This window comes from Petaurus breviceps, unplaced genomic scaffold, assembly GCF_028583685.1.
Source record: "Petaurus breviceps papuanus isolate PSGF00001 unplaced genomic scaffold, PetGlider_PUasm1.0 207, whole genome shotgun sequence".
Classification (NCBI taxonomy): Eukaryota; Metazoa; Chordata; class Mammalia; order Diprotodontia; family Petauridae; genus Petaurus; species Petaurus breviceps.
Genome location: NW_027185850.1, coordinates 23025547 through 23041912, shown reverse-complemented (window position 1 = coordinate 23041912; position 16366 = coordinate 23025547). Strand labels below are relative to the sequence as shown.

General features: G+C 46.3%; 2 protein-coding genes across 3 annotated transcripts in view; both read right to left on the bottom strand.

Moving 5' to 3' along the window:
• The window catches only part of LOC138164967 (protein mago nashi homolog), a 237049-nt gene that overhangs the window by 14271 nt on the left and 206412 nt on the right, over positions 1-16366 (bottom strand). The gene's annotated exons all lie outside the window — the stretch shown is intronic.
• Positions 7505-16366, bottom strand: part of LOC138164966 (low-density lipoprotein receptor-related protein 8-like) — a 39505-nt gene continuing 30643 nt past the window's right edge. For both annotated transcript variants that reach the window (XM_069092971.1, XM_069092972.1), the window contains 3 exons: positions 12788-12856; positions 10853-11025; positions 7505-8536 (listed from right to left, as the gene is read on the bottom strand). In XM_069092971.1, the coding sequence (XP_068949072.1) occupies positions 8498-8536; positions 10853-11025; positions 12788-12856 (281 nt within the window). In that variant the 3' untranslated portion in view covers positions 7505-8497. The remainder of the gene's footprint in view (positions 8537-10852; positions 11026-12787; positions 12857-16366) is intronic.

Sequence of the window (16366 nt, the reverse complement as noted above, 5' to 3'; positions counted from 1 at the left end):
ATGCCCTTCCTAACTACGCCTCCCCTGCCCCCCAAGCAGCACAATTTCCCCTCTTCATGCTTTGCCTGAACTTTTGTTGTGCAAGACCACCTTCTCCCTTGTGTAAGAGTTGTCCATGTGCGTCTCTTCTCCCCTGTCCCCTGCCCCCATTGGCTTACAAGCTCCTGGAGGCTGGTTAGGATCTTAGCTCAGAACTGTATTCTCAGTAATGAGTACGGTTCCTCACTAATGCTAATGTGTGTGTGTGTGTGCATGTACATGTTTGCACACACGCATGCTTAATAAATATTAAATCAATCTGGTGTTTATGAAATATAGAATTATGATACCCTAAAACTGTTTGAACTTCTAGTGGGAGGTGGCGGAAAGACTGTAGAATCATATTTCCAGAGTTTAAATCCTCTCTCTGATGCTTATGACCTGTGTGACCTTGGACAAGTCACTTGACCTCTATATATGACTCAGTTTTCTCATCAACGAGTCAGACTAAATGACCTCTTAGGTCCCTTCTACACATCGATCTAGGAGCCCAATAGAGAATAGAGTCTAACTTAGTGCCTAGATTTAGAGGGGATGAATGCCCTCTAAAATATTCCAAACAAGTGGTTATCCAGCCTTTACTTGACCACTTCTGATGACAGGAAGCTGAAAGGCGGCTCATTCCACTTTCAGATAGTTCAATTACTACAACTTTCCTATAGTAAGTAGAATCGGTAGCCTTGTTGTATACTCAGCTGATTACAGTGTTGCTATTAGTATTTGTCTTGATATTCTTCTAAGCTCCAAGGAATGTGTGTTATCTAAATTCTCCTCCTTCCATCCCTGTTGCACACAGCGGGCATTTTGCTATTTAACATATTCCTCAGTGACTTAGAGAAAGGCAGAGGTGGCATGCTCCTCCAGTCTCCAGATGTCACAGGATCCCCAAACAGCCAATGGTCAAACATTTATTAAGCACCTACTCTGTGTCAGGCAGGCACTGTGCTGTCAAAAGATCCTGACAGGCCAGGAAACTAGATGGACTCCAAGAAGGTGAAACGTGATGGGGATAAATTACAGGATGATAAGTTTAGAACTGGAAGGAGCCTATGAGTACATCTAGTTGAACCACCTCATTTTTGCAGATGAGGAAGCTGAGGCGCGTAGAGGTGAAGTGACTTGGGATCATAGATTTAGAGCTGGAAAGGACGCAAGAGGCCATTTTGTTTAAAATCCTTCGTTTAAACTCCTCATTTTGCAGAACAGAAAACGAAGACTCAGCAAGTTGGAGTGATTTGCAAATGACTTGTCCAAGGTCACACAACTGACAGCCAGAATTCAAACCCAGTTCCTCTGATTCTAACCCCATTCCACACAGGCTTCAAATGTAAAATCCTACTTTTAGGTTCAAGCAATCAACTTCATTAGTACAAGATGGGGATGGAAGGAATAATGAAAAGTTCATCTGAAAACAATTTGTGGTTTTCGGTGGCCCACAAGCACATTATGGGTCAACAGTGGGACATAGCATAACAGATGTTTGAGGTTGCATTAAGAAAAGCATAGCTTCCAGGAATAAGGCAATAGTTCCTCCAGAGCGCCAGGCCTGGAGTCAGGAAGACCTGATTTCAAATCCAGCCTCAGACATTTATCAGCTGGGTCACCCACGGCAGTCATTTAACCCTGTTTGCCTCAGTTTCCTCATCTGTTAAATGAGCTGGAGAAGGAAATGGCAGACCACTCCAGTGTCTTTGCCAAGAAAACACAAAAAGTGGTCATGAAGAGTCAGACACAACTGAAATGACTGAACAACACCAACTCTGCCCCAGTCTGAAGTATTGTCTTTGGTTTTGGGCATCACATTCTAGAAAGGTCATGGATAGATGAGAGATGGATATCTATGCCCTGCTGTGTCCAGAGGGCAACCAGCATGAGGCAGGTTTAGGGTCATATGTGGGTTCATGATTAGCCTGGAGGAAGGAAGGTTGGAGGGTGGAGTGGGAGGAAAGACAGGCAATAACTATCTTCAATTTTCTGAATGGCTGTTACGAAACAAAGGGATCACACTTCCTCTGCTTGGTCCCAGAACTAGAAACAGCAAGGAACCACAGCGGTAGCAGATTGAAGCTATGTCCGACACAAGTGGCAGTCCAAAAATGGAAGGTGCTAATTAATTAATTAGTTAACCAATTAATAAAGACTAATGAGTTCCCTTCCTTGGGGGTCTTCAAGCAGAGGATGGATGACCACTGTGGTCCCTTCCAGTGCCGAGATTCTCGGACTGCGAGTGGCCTGTCAGTCGGAGAGAGTGCTGGGCTTGGAGTCAGGAAGAACTAGGCTCATATTTCACCCCAGCTCGGCATTTCTGCACACAGGGCCAGTGTTAAGTGAAGGGGCTGGGCTAGGTGACATCTAGAGCTAAATCTATGATTCAATAATATATAAAGTACTGAAGCCCCCAGGGTTTTAGTTGTATAAAAATAAACCTTTCTTGATTCCCCCATATAGTAATCCAAGGGTCCTTAGCTGTTTCTGTTCCTGCACTCCTTTAGTGGTCGGTCTGGTGAAACCTATGGACTCCTTAGAATTATGTTTTTTTTATTTTAATTTTTTTGCTTTTTGGAGGGGGGAATGCAGGGCAATTGGGGTTAAGTGACTTGCCCAAGGTCACACGGCTAGTAACTGTTAAGTGTCTGAGGCCAGATTTGAACTCAGGTCCTTCTGTCTCCAGGGCCGGTGCTCTATTTACTGTGCCACCTAGCCACCCCAGAATTAAGTTTTTAAATGTGTAAGATAAAGTATAGAGGATTACAAAGGAAAACAAAAGTTAGTGAAAATAAAGATGTAATTTTCCCCCATCCAAATTCATAGACTCCCTGAAATCTATCCATGAGTTGATTCAGGGACCCCTCTGTTAGAACCGCTCCCTGCCATCACCTTGTATTTTTCTACAGCTACTTGAGGGTGCTTATGTCTCTCCCAGCAGAATGTAAACTCCTTGAGGGCAGGACCTGTTTCATTGTTGGCTCCGTATCTCTGATACCTAGCATGGTGCCTGGCATGTAGTAGGTGCTTAATAAATGTCTTTCGGCTGACTAGTACTGAATGTTCCTTATTAAAAAAAAAAAACACAATGGCACAATTCTCAGATTAAAAAAATGAGTTTAATCTGATTGTAGAAACAGTGCACTGTTTTACAAATGACCTCATTTGGTTTTCAGTTCCCCCACATCTATGTCAGTCCAGCAAAATAAATGCAGCAGATTCCCCCACCCGTCCTCAGTCCCTCAGCCCATGAGCTAGAAACCGAAAGGGAGAAGGCACTGAGCAGGGATGTGAACAGAGCTGGAGGCAGCTTGAGGAGGGGGCAGAAACAATTAGCGTTAAACCATATTCTAACAAAGCCTGACAGGATGCTCAATACAGGATTGGGTTTGGTTTTGTTTTTGAAAGAAAAGCAAGGGAAAAAATCAGAGCACAAGAAAAATGCTTTTTTTTGTTCTATGACTTGGGATTTTTTTTTAACAAGAGAATGGTGCTTTCAAACCAGGACCGGGCATGTCATTTGCGATTCGAAGGAAATGAAATTTATTTTTGTTTTGTTTTTGTTTCATAAAACATGTCTGTACAGATTTGTGTTTTGTTTTTTTTTTTTTGTAAAAAAAAGTATCAAAACCTTCCCATCTCTAAACATATTTACAGGTGTGTTCTTTCTTTTTGATGTCCAATGATGGGTACAAACATGGTTTCCTTTTGATCCTGGGCCATGCACATGGTGAATGGCCTCAGAGGACAGAGGGCTTCCTTGATTTAGGACGAAGATGGGAAATCCAAAGCAGGTCTGTCTGTCCCCTCTTTGGAGGTCCTCTGGCCTCCAAAGGACTCCAAGTCTAAAAATATAATGAATGCCTCACTTCAATACTCTACCTTCATGCATTGATGGGGGAAAGGGATGATTTACTCTGGGAACTCTCTTATTATGGCTGACTCACTGCTATGCTGTAAGAGGATGGTGGGTTCACTGAACTTCATGGTATACAATGATTGGAGTCTGTCTCCAGATGATGCTACAGACGCCCCATTTTCTTCATACTCAAGAAAGAATTCCAGGGGCACACTTACAACATTGACATGAAGACACCCCCGTCCCTGGTCCATTCACTTGAATTGTTCTTGCCAGTGTCAAAGAATTTGGATTTATGGATGTGAAAAGTGGTGAGGACCTCTCCTGCTCCCAACAGAGCTCTTGGACACTGAGATGTCTAGAAAGTATGGGAGATTAGAGCTCTAGGATGTCTACGCAGCGGGTAGACTGGGGATGGACTTTGCTCTGGACAGAATACCAGCTAGGACATATACAAAACACTGGGGATAGAACATGGCTAGAAGATGCCTCAAGGGCCATGTTGTCCAAACCTCTCATTTTATAGATAAGGAAAGTGGGGAGACCCAAGGAGTTTAAATGGTATTCTCACAATCACACAGATACTAAACATCAAAGAGATTTGAACCCAGGCCTTCCAACTTCAGAGGTCTTTCCAGCATGCCTCTCTCCTTTGGCAGACACTAGGATGTCTACCAAATTGGGGGGAACTGAATATAACTCAGGCCCAAACCCTAAAAGATCCCATCCACCCAGGGCTGGGAATGCAATTTGGGCATCTTTCCTCCAGCCAGTGCCCTGAGCGTAAAAGGGCAAAAGGGGCTGACACACTGTGTGCTGGAAGCTGAGAATAAGGGCATTTCATAACTAGTCAGGAACGCTTGAATCTGTGGCTCTTTTGGCTGAGTCGCCATCATCTGAATCTCCCTCCTTCCTTGCTTTCCCAGATCAGCCGGCATCACGCCTGGGGATCAGGTACCGCCCAAGATTCCCAATAAAGACAAGGATCTCTAAGGAAACGGAAGACCTGCCATGTCGCCCAGAGGAGGCTGGGGCAGCCTTCCTAAGGACGTCCAGGAAGGGGACAGAATCCAGAACACATCAGATTCTGGGACTTGAGCTAGAAGGGACCATCATAGAGCCCTGAGCCCAACTCTGTTCACAGACAGAGACTGAAGATCAGAAAACCAATAGCAAGATTCAAACCCAGGTCCCCTAAAACTGAGGGTCATAGCCCACCCATGTTGCTCCTCCCCTTCCTCTTGAGTCCAACGAAGAGGTTGGATTGGAAGAACTTTAAGGTTCTTTCTTCCAGGTTCTAAAGTACGTCACAGAAATGCATGCTGTTTACTGCCGGTGATAAAGGGCAGACTTAAGTAACATGTGTTATAGAGGAATTCTAATTGTCCTTCGTAGCTGCCAAGTCCCCCTCTCTCTAACTGCATGTTTGTGTTTCTGTCCCAAAGCCAAAATGATAAATTCATGGCACACAGAGAAAGGGTCTAGGCCCACCATAGGGAAACATGGCTAGATGTTCTAGGGTATTGCTGCAGAACAATCTAGGGCCACCAGTGCCTGGCAGCGTCCTACCCCGGGTGAAGTGTGTGAAGGTACAATGCTGATTATTGATGCCAGCCATCCATGGTGATGGGTCCAGTGGGTGACAGGTATGAGCAGGAAGAGTAGCTCAGCAGGGAGAGTTAAAAAAAGTCATCCCAGCAGAGATCTGGAGACGGGGCCTTAATCCTTCCACTGGCTGGGCAGTGAAGGGCTAGTTGCTGATAACAGATCTCACAAAGAGAATGATAATCCCCCATGGCCTGAAAGAGGCTTCCACCGAGAAAGTGACCTATACTGTATTGTGTGTGTGTGCATGTGTGTGCATGTGTATGTGCGTGTATGTATGTGTGTGTGTGTGCAGATACAGAAAGTTAGACTTGCCCCTTACAAAACTGTAACCCACACGCACCCGTATGCATGGATGTCTGAGACCTGGGAATAAACAATTTGCGATTCATTTGTTTCTCAGAGATTTTCTCCACTATGATTGTATGACCTCTGTCTCTCTTGACAGGAATCAGAAAGGAGTTTGTTTGGTCTGAACTAGATTAGGGGAAAGGACCATTTTTTTTCTCTCCTCTTCACCCCCCCCCCCCAAAAAAAAAGGGCAGAAAGGAAAAGGTGAGGAGCCAGAGCCCATTGGTCAAGCCTATGCTCCTGGTATTCTCATTGCTGCCAAGATGTGGCAGAAACGGAGACAGATTAAAAGCCAGAAATCCCGGATTTAGAGAGGCATCAGAGTAGTGGGGCGGACAGTCAGCTTTGCAACCAGCAAAGGCCAGGGTTCAAATCCTGCCCTGACACAGCCTGGTCATCCCCTAAGGCAGTAAAATTGAACAGAAGGTGCTGATCTTCACTGGCAGAGGGAGTTTCCTCCCCTGGAAATCTCCTACACCAATGCAGTCCCTGGGTTTGAGTCTCAGCTCTATGAGCCATATGGCCATGGGCACACCACATAAGCCGTGCCTCAGTCCCTCCATCTAGGAATGGTGACTGACCACGGTGCACAAAGGTGCTCACCGAGACCCCCATCACCCCAGGAGGAAAGGCGGTCTGTTACCACCATACTAGAGGAAACTGAGCCTCAGAGAGGATGACTGGCTTGTCCAGGGTCACACACCTAGTACAGAAGAGGGAAGGGAACACACATTTATTAGGCACCTACTAAGAGGGCTTGTTTCTCTACTGGTTCTTATCTATGGTCATGTGTAAGCCACTTAACCTCTCCTCAGGGTCTCAGTTCCCTTCTCTGTAAAATGAAGTCTAGGCCTCTGAGATCCCTCCCAGCTCTTAATTTATGACCGTAACACTAGAGCTAGAAAGAGACTCTGACTCATCAGCCCCCCTCCTCATTTCACAGAGAGGGTACTGAGGCTCACATGGGGAATATTGGCACCAGGATTTGAACTCCAGTCCTCCAGGGCTCTCCCTGATCTCCAATGGCTGTTGTTCATCACTGAAGGGTCAGATATTCTCATAGATCCTTGGTTCTCTCCTTTAGCTGCATCCTACCCCACCCCACCCCACCCCAGTGGAGGGCTGGATACTCTCCTGGGCTCCAACAGACATGGTCAGAGCAGGGTGGATGGATACTGGCCTGGGAGGGCTCCAGGGCCTGATGGAGAAGAAAGTGACCCAACCTAATTCCAGCTCTGAGACTTACGAGGATGTAAGCCCTCTGAGGGCAGGGCTGTCTCTTTTTGTACCTATATGGCCAGTGATTGGACGAACAATGCTTGACACTTACTAAGTGCCTGTGGATTAACTGAATGTCCGACTCTCAACAGACTGCTGCCAGGTTTCCTCCTCTGTGAAACCAGAAATAACACGATCAGATGCACAAGGGGCCTGGGAAGAGATGACAAAGGGGTCAGACGAGAGCACTGACCCTGTCAACCAAGGAGCAGAATTACAGAGGGGCAGTGTGAGACAGCATCTTGGAATGCTAAAACATAAGATGTCAAGGACGCAAGGGGCTTTGTGATAGAAAACAGAATTCAGAGCACAGAGTCTCAAAGCTGGAAGGACCTTAGAACAAGGGATGCCAGGGCTGGGGGGGGCCTTGGGACACAAAATCAGGGCTAGGAGAAATCAGAGATTGTTTAATCACCTCTAACACAGAAAACAAGACCCCCAGGTGCTCCTGGCATGGTACAAAGTGAGCACACTGGCCTTAGGGAGAGAAGCCCAGTCCAAGGAAGATTCTTCATGGTGCTGTCTTGTCCACCAGTGATGGGGCTCTGGCCCACTCTGCCTTTTGGAGACAGCAGAAGTGAAGAGGGCCCGCCTGCTCCTCTAGCCAGCATCTGACCTATTCAGCGGCTTCAGCCTCGTTTCCACAACCACCTCCGATGCCATCCTGGACCCTCCTCAGTAAGTGATGTGGCCCTGGGGCTTTGCAGCAGGACTATCTGTATTTCAACATTCAGTGTCCATAAAGGTCCATTCCTTCTGACTGCCCCCCCCAGAGTCTATACACAGCAAGCCAAACATACCCCAAAATAAATACTCTCACCTCTCTAAATTATTTACAGCTCTTTTCTGTGAAATATGTTAATAAATATTCTAGATGGGGTGCTGGGGAGTGGGAAGGACATGAAGGGGCTCATCGTTTGTTTTTTAACTTATGTTGATGGATAGCCACAAAGCGTCTTCATTTTATTTACAAAACCCCCCTAAACCCCTCTATAAATATAATTTTAAACGGTGAGCCAGCTCCTGTCCTGCTGGGCCGGGTCTGCTTCCATCCATCACGTCCGGTGCTCAGCAGGGGCTGCTTTGCTTTTCCTTAAGGGTAGTGCAGCCAGGTAAGACGCGTATAAAACATTATACGTACAAAACTCTCACATCCTTTGGATGTCTGCAGCTCATTATAACTTTGTGGTTACCTTCCCGCAACATAAATTTTAAAAAAGAATCCCGAGCACGCACACAAACACGCGCCAAAACTCCCTTGTTCACACGCACACACGCACAACTCCGGGCAAAGAAATGCATCCATCCGTCCATCCATCCAGTGTCCAGAAAGAGTCCAGTGCATGTTTGATCCCATCAGGCACGGAGGGATGCTCATCCTCAGGGCAACCCATCATCTTCAAGGCTTAATGCCACACGCTGGGGAGACAGACCAAAGTAGAGTGAGAACGAGACAAACTGTCCTCCTGAGGAAGACCATGTCCTTCCCCATAGGACCATAGGATCCTAGCTCTACAGACCATGTAGTCTGACCCTCTCATTTCACACATGAAGAAACTGAGGCCCAGGAGCGGTAAATACCCTGCCCAAAGTCACAGAGGCAGCATCAGAGGCCTAAGAGCAGGTCACACCAGACTGGGGGCTTAGACATATAAACCAGGGGAAATGATCTGGGTTCAAGCCATTCTTACATTTTATATTTAGGTGACTTTGGAACTGGCTGAATGATAGGACCCAAAGGTGGTCATTAATGGGTTAGTATCACTTTGGTGGGGAGAGATCTCTGGTGGGATGCTCCAGGGATCTGACCTTAGCCTTGTGACATTTAATATTTTTATTGATGACTTTAATAAGGCCAGTTCTATAGAAGGCACAGAGTTGGGAGGGATAGTTAATAGGATGGTCGACAGAGGCAGTTTTCAATAGTTTCTAATAGGTTAGAGCCTGGGCTGAATTAAAATTTCCCCTTGTAGTAATAGATAGCAAAACAAATCAATACATTGATGTGTCTGGTGATGATTGGTAAGCTAATAATAAAAAATTTTTAAACAGGCTGAATTCTAATAAGATAAAACTATTAGTGATAAATTTAAAGTTCTATATTTGGGTTAAAAATAAACTCACACATACAAAATAAAGGAGATACACATAGACAAATATGTGAAAAAAAATCTAGGGGTTTTATTGGTTTGCTCAATAGAAATAGGTACTTAGCATGGCAACCAAAACCCGAATGTGGCCTTAGACTGCCTAGTATTTGAAAGGAGGGAAGTGATCATGCCACTGTTCTCTAGCCCCTTCAGCTTACTGCATTAAGTTCTAGGAACCTCATTTTAGGAAAGATGAAGAGATTTTAGTTAGTAATTATCTAATTAGGTGGTTTTGAAACTGGTTGTGTGATAGGATCCAAATCGTGGTCTTTAATGGGTCCATATCAGTCAGAGACAAAAAAGAGGGCAAGGCAAGTGGGGCACCAGAAAACTGGTGACCACATACATCACCTCAGATGGGCTGAGAGAACTGGGAGTGGAGCAGGGAGAAGAGAAGACTCAGGTCTGCAAGTTCCTCTCTCAGATATTTGGCACACAGAAGAAGGAGGAGTCTTCAGTGTGGCCCTGAAGGACAGAACTAGGAACAGTCTGTGGAAAGGTGCTAAGAGGACAGCTGAGGCTGGATGGTAGGAAACACTACCGAACAATTACAGCTGTCCCGAAGAGGCCTGAGTGGCCTCAAGAGGTGCTGGGTTCTCACTCCTGGGAGGGCTACAAGCAGAGGCTTCATAGTCCCAAAGCCCAGGAAACAAAGGTTGGGGAGACAGATACACAGGGGCCAAAGCCCCCAGGGGCCTCCTCGGCAGACACAGCTACTGAAAACCACCAAAGTCCTGGGCACCTTCAGACAAGCCAGTCTCAGAAACAGAGATGGCTTTATTAATGGAAATGATAATAAAGAAGGGGCTGGGCTATCTGCTTATGCTACATACACCCTGAGGACCATGCTGCTGAAACCTCCCATATGTGTGTCTCCTTGAGAACAGGGGTCATCAGCCTTTTCTGTTCGTAGCCCCAGTGCTTGGCACATAGCAAGCATGAAACAAATGTTTTTTAAATTCATTCATTCATTCATATTGCTATGGGGATTCTTTTGGGGTCTGTGTTGGACTAGGTGGCCACTGACATCCCTTTCAATTCTCAAATTTGGTGATTCTGTGAGAAGGAAAAACTTCCAAATAATGAGAATCATTAAGAAGTGGAAAGGGGTGAGACAGGGATGGAGGAAGAGAGGGAGAGAATTGGAAGAAGAGGAAGATAGAAAAAGAGAGGAAGGAAAAGAAGGCAGGGCAGAGGGAGGAAAAGAGGAAGGAGGAAGAGAGAAGGAAGAAAAAGGGAGAGGAGGGAGAGAGGAGAGAAAAGGGGAGAAGAAAAAGGGAAAAGGGAGAGGAAAAAAGGGAAAGGAGTGAGAGAGAGAAGAGGAGGGGGAGAGAAAAGGAAGGAGAAAGAGGAGTAAGAGAGAGGAATGAAAAGGGGAGAAAAAAGGAAAAAGAGGAGGGAGAGAAAAAGAAAGAGGGAAGGAGGGAAGGGAAAAAGAGAAAGAAAAGGAAAAAGGAAGAGAGAAAGGAGGAAGAGGAAGGGAGAGAGAAAGAGAGTGGGAGAGAGAGAGAAAGGAAGAGAGAGGGACAAAGGAGGTATAAGGGGTGGGAGTCGCCCCCCGCCGCCGCTCCCCAGGGACACTCACGGCAGGGTAGACATGCCCAATCTGTGCCGTCCTCCCGATGTGGATCTCATCCTCATCTTCCTCCTCTGTCGTCTTCCTGTACACAGGGTTGTCAAAGTTCATGCTTTTTGTGTTCTTCCTCTTCCAGTTCCTCCAGATCAGGTAGCCACTCATGCCCAGCAAGGCGATGACCCCTGTGTGTGCAGATTCGGGGAGAGGATGTTTCAGCCCAGGCACCCTGGTGCTCCCACCTCGGCCTCAGGGTCAGAGCTTTCTAGACCCAGAAGAGACCTCGGACCCCACAATATTCCCCACAAGGGGCAATCTGGCCTCTGCTGAAAGATCTCTCATGCCCTGAGAGGTGCATGTCCCAGTGGCACAGCTCCAGACCGGTAAGATATCTTAGGCTGAGCTGAAATTTACCTCCCTTATGACTCCTAACTCTGGCCTCCAGGGCAAAGCCTTGCCAGCTCCTTGTGGGGCATCTCTCCCTGTATAGATAGTGGTCCTTTGGCATCTCAGAGTCAAGATGTCCAAAACCAAACCATCGCCTCCCCAAATTAAACTTGCCTGTGCTCCCAGTCACCTGACCTAGTGCCATCCTTGACCCTCACTCTCTCTCACCCCCACCTCCCCATCCCATAGTTAATCTGTTGCCAAATCCTGTCATTTTGCCTTTGTAACATCTCCTGAGTTTCCCCCTTCTGTCTTCTGCCCCAACCAGATCAGGTCCTCATTACCAAACACTGCAGTAGCTGCTGGTGAGTCTGTCAGCCACCAGGCTCTCCCCACTCCAGTACAGCCTCTTGTCAGCTGTCAAAGCACAGGCCTCCCCTCATTATCTCTTATTCAATAAACACCTCCAGGATCAAACAGAAAGCCCTGTTTGGTGATCAAAGCCCTAGCGGCCTCCCCTCCCCCCCACTACCTTTCCAGTCTTCTTAAATACACACATACACATAAACAGTGATCCAGTTTCTCTAACAAGACACCCCATCCCCTGACCTGGAGGCTTTGCTGTCCCTTCAAATCCCAGCAAAAATCTTACCTTCTGCAGGAAGACCTTCCCAATCCCTCTTAACAGGAGTGGATTATTCCCTATTTATCATGTCTACAATCTGTTTATATATTTGTGGTCTGCTGCCTCCCCCATTAGACCATCAGCTCCTTGAGGGCAGGGTCTGTCTTTTGCCTTTCTTCAGACCCCCAGTGCTTAGCACAGAGCCTGACACACAGTAGGTGCTTAATAAATGCTAACTATCAGTCTATGTGGCCTTCCTGTCTCAAGTCTTTCTTTGTTCCTGTCCATCCCCCAAAGACCCCCTTTTTCTTGGGGCAGGGTCTGCTAAGGACACTCCTCGGCTCACAGACGTTTGGGGTTTCCCCAGTTCTGCTTCCTAGTTACACAAGCCTCTCTGCTGGCCATTCTAAGGCCCTCCACCTCATTATCCTGGTTTTTCTCTCCCTGTCTCAGTCTGACTTCTTTGGACACTCTCAGGCTCTGCCCAAGTCCCTCCTAGAATGTGGCAGCCAGAGCCAGACACAGTCCTCTGGATGTGGTCTATGTCAGAAAACATCACCATTTCCTTCTGAAGTCTTGACCCTAGATTTTTATTCATGCAGCTGGGGTTGGGGCGGACGGGGGTGGGGGGGAGGGCGGTGTTCCTCACTGCCACTTTTCCTTCTCATTTCAGGGAGGGGTCTGGCCTATGGCCCAAGTCTCCATCTACATGGAACAGAAGGCTGGTCCAATGGTAACTGAATTCACTCCAGTACTAGAGAGAGCCCAGCACACTGCCCGGCTCATTTTGGATAAAGGGGAAGAGAAGACAGGCAGGGAGAAGGAAGTCTTCCATGGGGCCATTTTCCCACATCCTCCCCCATGCTCAGGCCCAGAGATAATGGCTTTTTCCTCCTTCCCCAAATCAAAGAAGAGGATTCAATGACCCTACTCACCCACAGGGACGATGATGCCAATGATGGCAGCTGTGGCTGTGGAGACCAGCTTGCCACCCATGGTCCCATCTGCAAGACATAGAAACATATTGACTTAGTAAACCCTGGCAGAGCACTGCCCCTGGCCCAGTCTACATGCCCACTCCAAAGTGGCAGACATGGGACTGGAAGGGACCTTAGATGCCATCTGGCCCACCCTGACATCACGCAGCTAGCAAATGTCTGAATTCAGATTTGAACTCAGGTCTTCCTGACTTCAGGCCTGGCACCACTTATCGGCCCCAAGTTGTGGTGTTCTTCGTAATACGTGTAATGACACATGGCGCCCACACTGAATGCACACTTGGTGTTGTCAAAGTCATGATACTCTGGTTTGAGAGTCAGAGGACCTGGGCTTGAACCCTGCCTCTGATGTGTGACCTTGGACATATGGAAAACGAGGGGGGTAGCCTAGATGGCCTTTCCTGCTCTGGGTATAGAAGCCTACATACAATCTCTGGTTTATATAGATTTACCCCTCAACTCTCACACACTTGAGGGATCTCTCTTTTTTGTGGGGGGCCTGATTCTTTATCTCAGTATCAAAGCTGTTCAGGCTCTTCCTCTGTCCAGATTGGCTTCCCAACAGACAGCCCCAAAGAAGGTCCCATTTCAAGAAATTAGGCTTCAGGGTACAAGCCTGACCAAGACTTGATGGAAACCTCACCCCCCCAAAAGAGGAATTTTAAAAGATGAGCAGCTCACTTCCAGCCCAGAGACTGGAGAGAGAGAACGTTCACAGTCAGACTGGGAGGAGAAGGGAGGAGAGAAGGCAGGCTGTCTACAGGGGTTATATAGAGTAGTGACAGATATTAAGAGAAGGGGTCTACACGCAAGCTTCCCTCCAATGCCTTCTCCTGTTCTGGGAGGGACCTTGGGCTCTTAAAGGCTCTGCTTCTGCAACCCCAAAGCAGGCAGGTCTTAGTAGACTGGAGAGGCTGTGAATGATGGGTGGGGTCTGCTACCCAAGACCAGCCTTGCACCAAGGGGCTCATCACCAGAACTCTGGGACCAAGGAAATTTTTTTTTTGCTACAACAGTTCATGAAACTACATGAAGAAGGTGACAGTACACACCAACAGAAGGTCTGTTCTGTGTATTTTTAACTCGAAAGGGCAGAAATTTTAAATACTGTTCATAGATTAAAAAGCAGTAAAGATAATAATTAACAAGGAAATTGCTTTCAAAAATTCTGGTTTATACGCAGACTGAAAAAAAATGATTTGTTGAGTAATTCCTGGGTTAACAAATTATGCAAACAATAACAGATAATATTAAAGATAATGACAACATAAACACTACCCATTCACATCTAAGGGATGTAGCCGAAGCAGCAGTACTCAGAGGCAAATTTCCATCCTCCACGCTTATTAAGCCAGAAAAGGAAGAAGAATATTTATGAGTGCAGTTAGTCATTAAATAAATTAGAAAAGGAACAGAGTGACACACAGTAACAAGTACCAGACAGGAAGCCATTACAGGACAAGGGCAAAAGCAATAAACAAAGATTAAAAGAATAATCGGATTGAGGAAGAAGACAAAAATCAGTCATTGGGAAAGGCCAATAAGATCGACAAACCATTAGCAAATTCCCTCAAAAGCAAGAGGAAAATCCAATGACCAAAACCAGAAAGACAGGGCAGGATCTTGAAGAAAACCCAAGAAGGAAAGAAAACTGGTACAGGGGCTACTGAGCCAGCCTCGGAATTGGTTAGACTTGAGTTTAAGACTCATCTTCAACATGTCCTTGCTATATGACCCTGGGCAAGTCACTTGTTCCCTTAATGCCCCAGGCTTTACTCTTAGACCATAAACCACAGATTATTTGCCAGTCTGCATTCATGAACTTTCCTCCACCAATAAAATCATAGCTTCCTACAGAAAAAGGTTCCAGGAAGAGAAAAAGCATATAAAATATAAAGAGAATAAATTTATAGAGAATATAAAAATAAACATTTATAAAAACCTGAAACACTTTTAACAAGGCAAGAAATAGACAAACCAATCTCAGGAAAAACTCAACAAGCTATTAAGGAATAGCTGTATACCAAGCCATCATGCATTTCACAAGAGAATTCTATAAAAAAACCCAAAGAAAAAACAATCCCTATATTATATCATTTTCTCAAAAATAGAAAAAGAAGCCATTTTATTTCATTGTTTCTAGGAAGCAAATATGGTTCTGATCCCCAAACGTGGTGAGGACAGGCCAGAAAGAGATGGGTATGCTCTCAAAAGACCCTAGATCTCTTGAAGTTGAAATAATTACAATGATGACTGTAATCCTGGCTCTGCTGATTGCTAGGACATGATTTTGGGAAAGTCACTGCCTTTCCCTTGGGCCTTAGTTTTTTCATCTGTAAAATGGAGGGGCTGGACCAGAAGACTTCCAACATCCTTTCCAACTAAATCCCACATCTATGAACAACTCTCATGTGCACAGCACATTAAGGTCTAGAGAGTGCATCCCCACAACAACCCAAGGAAATAGATGGCACAGGTATTATTACAATTTTGTAGGTAAAGAAACTGAGCGTCAGAGAGGGAAACTGCCTTGCCCAGAGACACACAGCAAATGACCCCAGGCTCTTCCACCTGTCCCCTGCTGCTTCTCTTGTGGAAAGGGGGATGGTCTTCCTCTCCAGGGTGTGGAGTAATAAGACAAAACCTGCAGAGCACTCAGGCTCTGGGAGCTAATTCTTTTATTGTTTTTAAATTAATTTTTAAAATTTTCGCTCCAAATTCCCCCTTCTTCAATCTTTAAAACACTGAGAAGGTAAGAAATATTACACCCATTATACATACGATGTCAGGCAAAACAAACTCAGTGAGCTGTAAGCAGGGAGGGAAGCTCCCACATTTGTCTCTGAAGCCAAAGGAACACTCATCAAAACTGGGATGGTGGCAGCCACGTCAAGGGTCCTGGGTGAGGCCTTTGGTGCAGAACTAGAAGGGAGGAGTCGGGGGGGGGGGGTCCCAGAGGGGCCTCATCAAACCAGGACCTTCCCATTCCTTCCTTCCACAGCAGTGGACGGGGTCGGCTTGTGTGGAAAATGAATTCCAAGAAAATTTATCCTTCTAAATGAATTCCCCTTGGCAGGTAACTCAATTAAAAAGACATTTACTAGTTAACGAGACAGGACATTTCTAACAGTGACAATTACTGTGCCTAACATTTTAATAAGCTCTGAACTTAATTATTTTCATCTGGGGGGCTGACAGGGGGAACAGGGGCGACTCTCTGGGGGACAGGCTTTTACAGGAACCCAGTCTGGTACCCTGTGGTGGAGGCAGTGCTGGGTGAGCTTCCAAAGCTCCACGCCCTACCCTCACATCTATCCTGGGATGGGGGTGGGAGGGAATGTCTTCATTTGGCAAGTAAGGAAAGGAAAGTGCAGAGTGTCTTAGAACAGGGAATGTCAGGGCTGGGAGGGGCCTCAGAACAGGGGATGTCAGAGCTGGGGGGGAGCTTAGAACAGGGAGTGTCAGAGTGGGGAGGGAGCTTAGAACAGGGGATGTCAGGGCAGGGAGGGGCCTTAG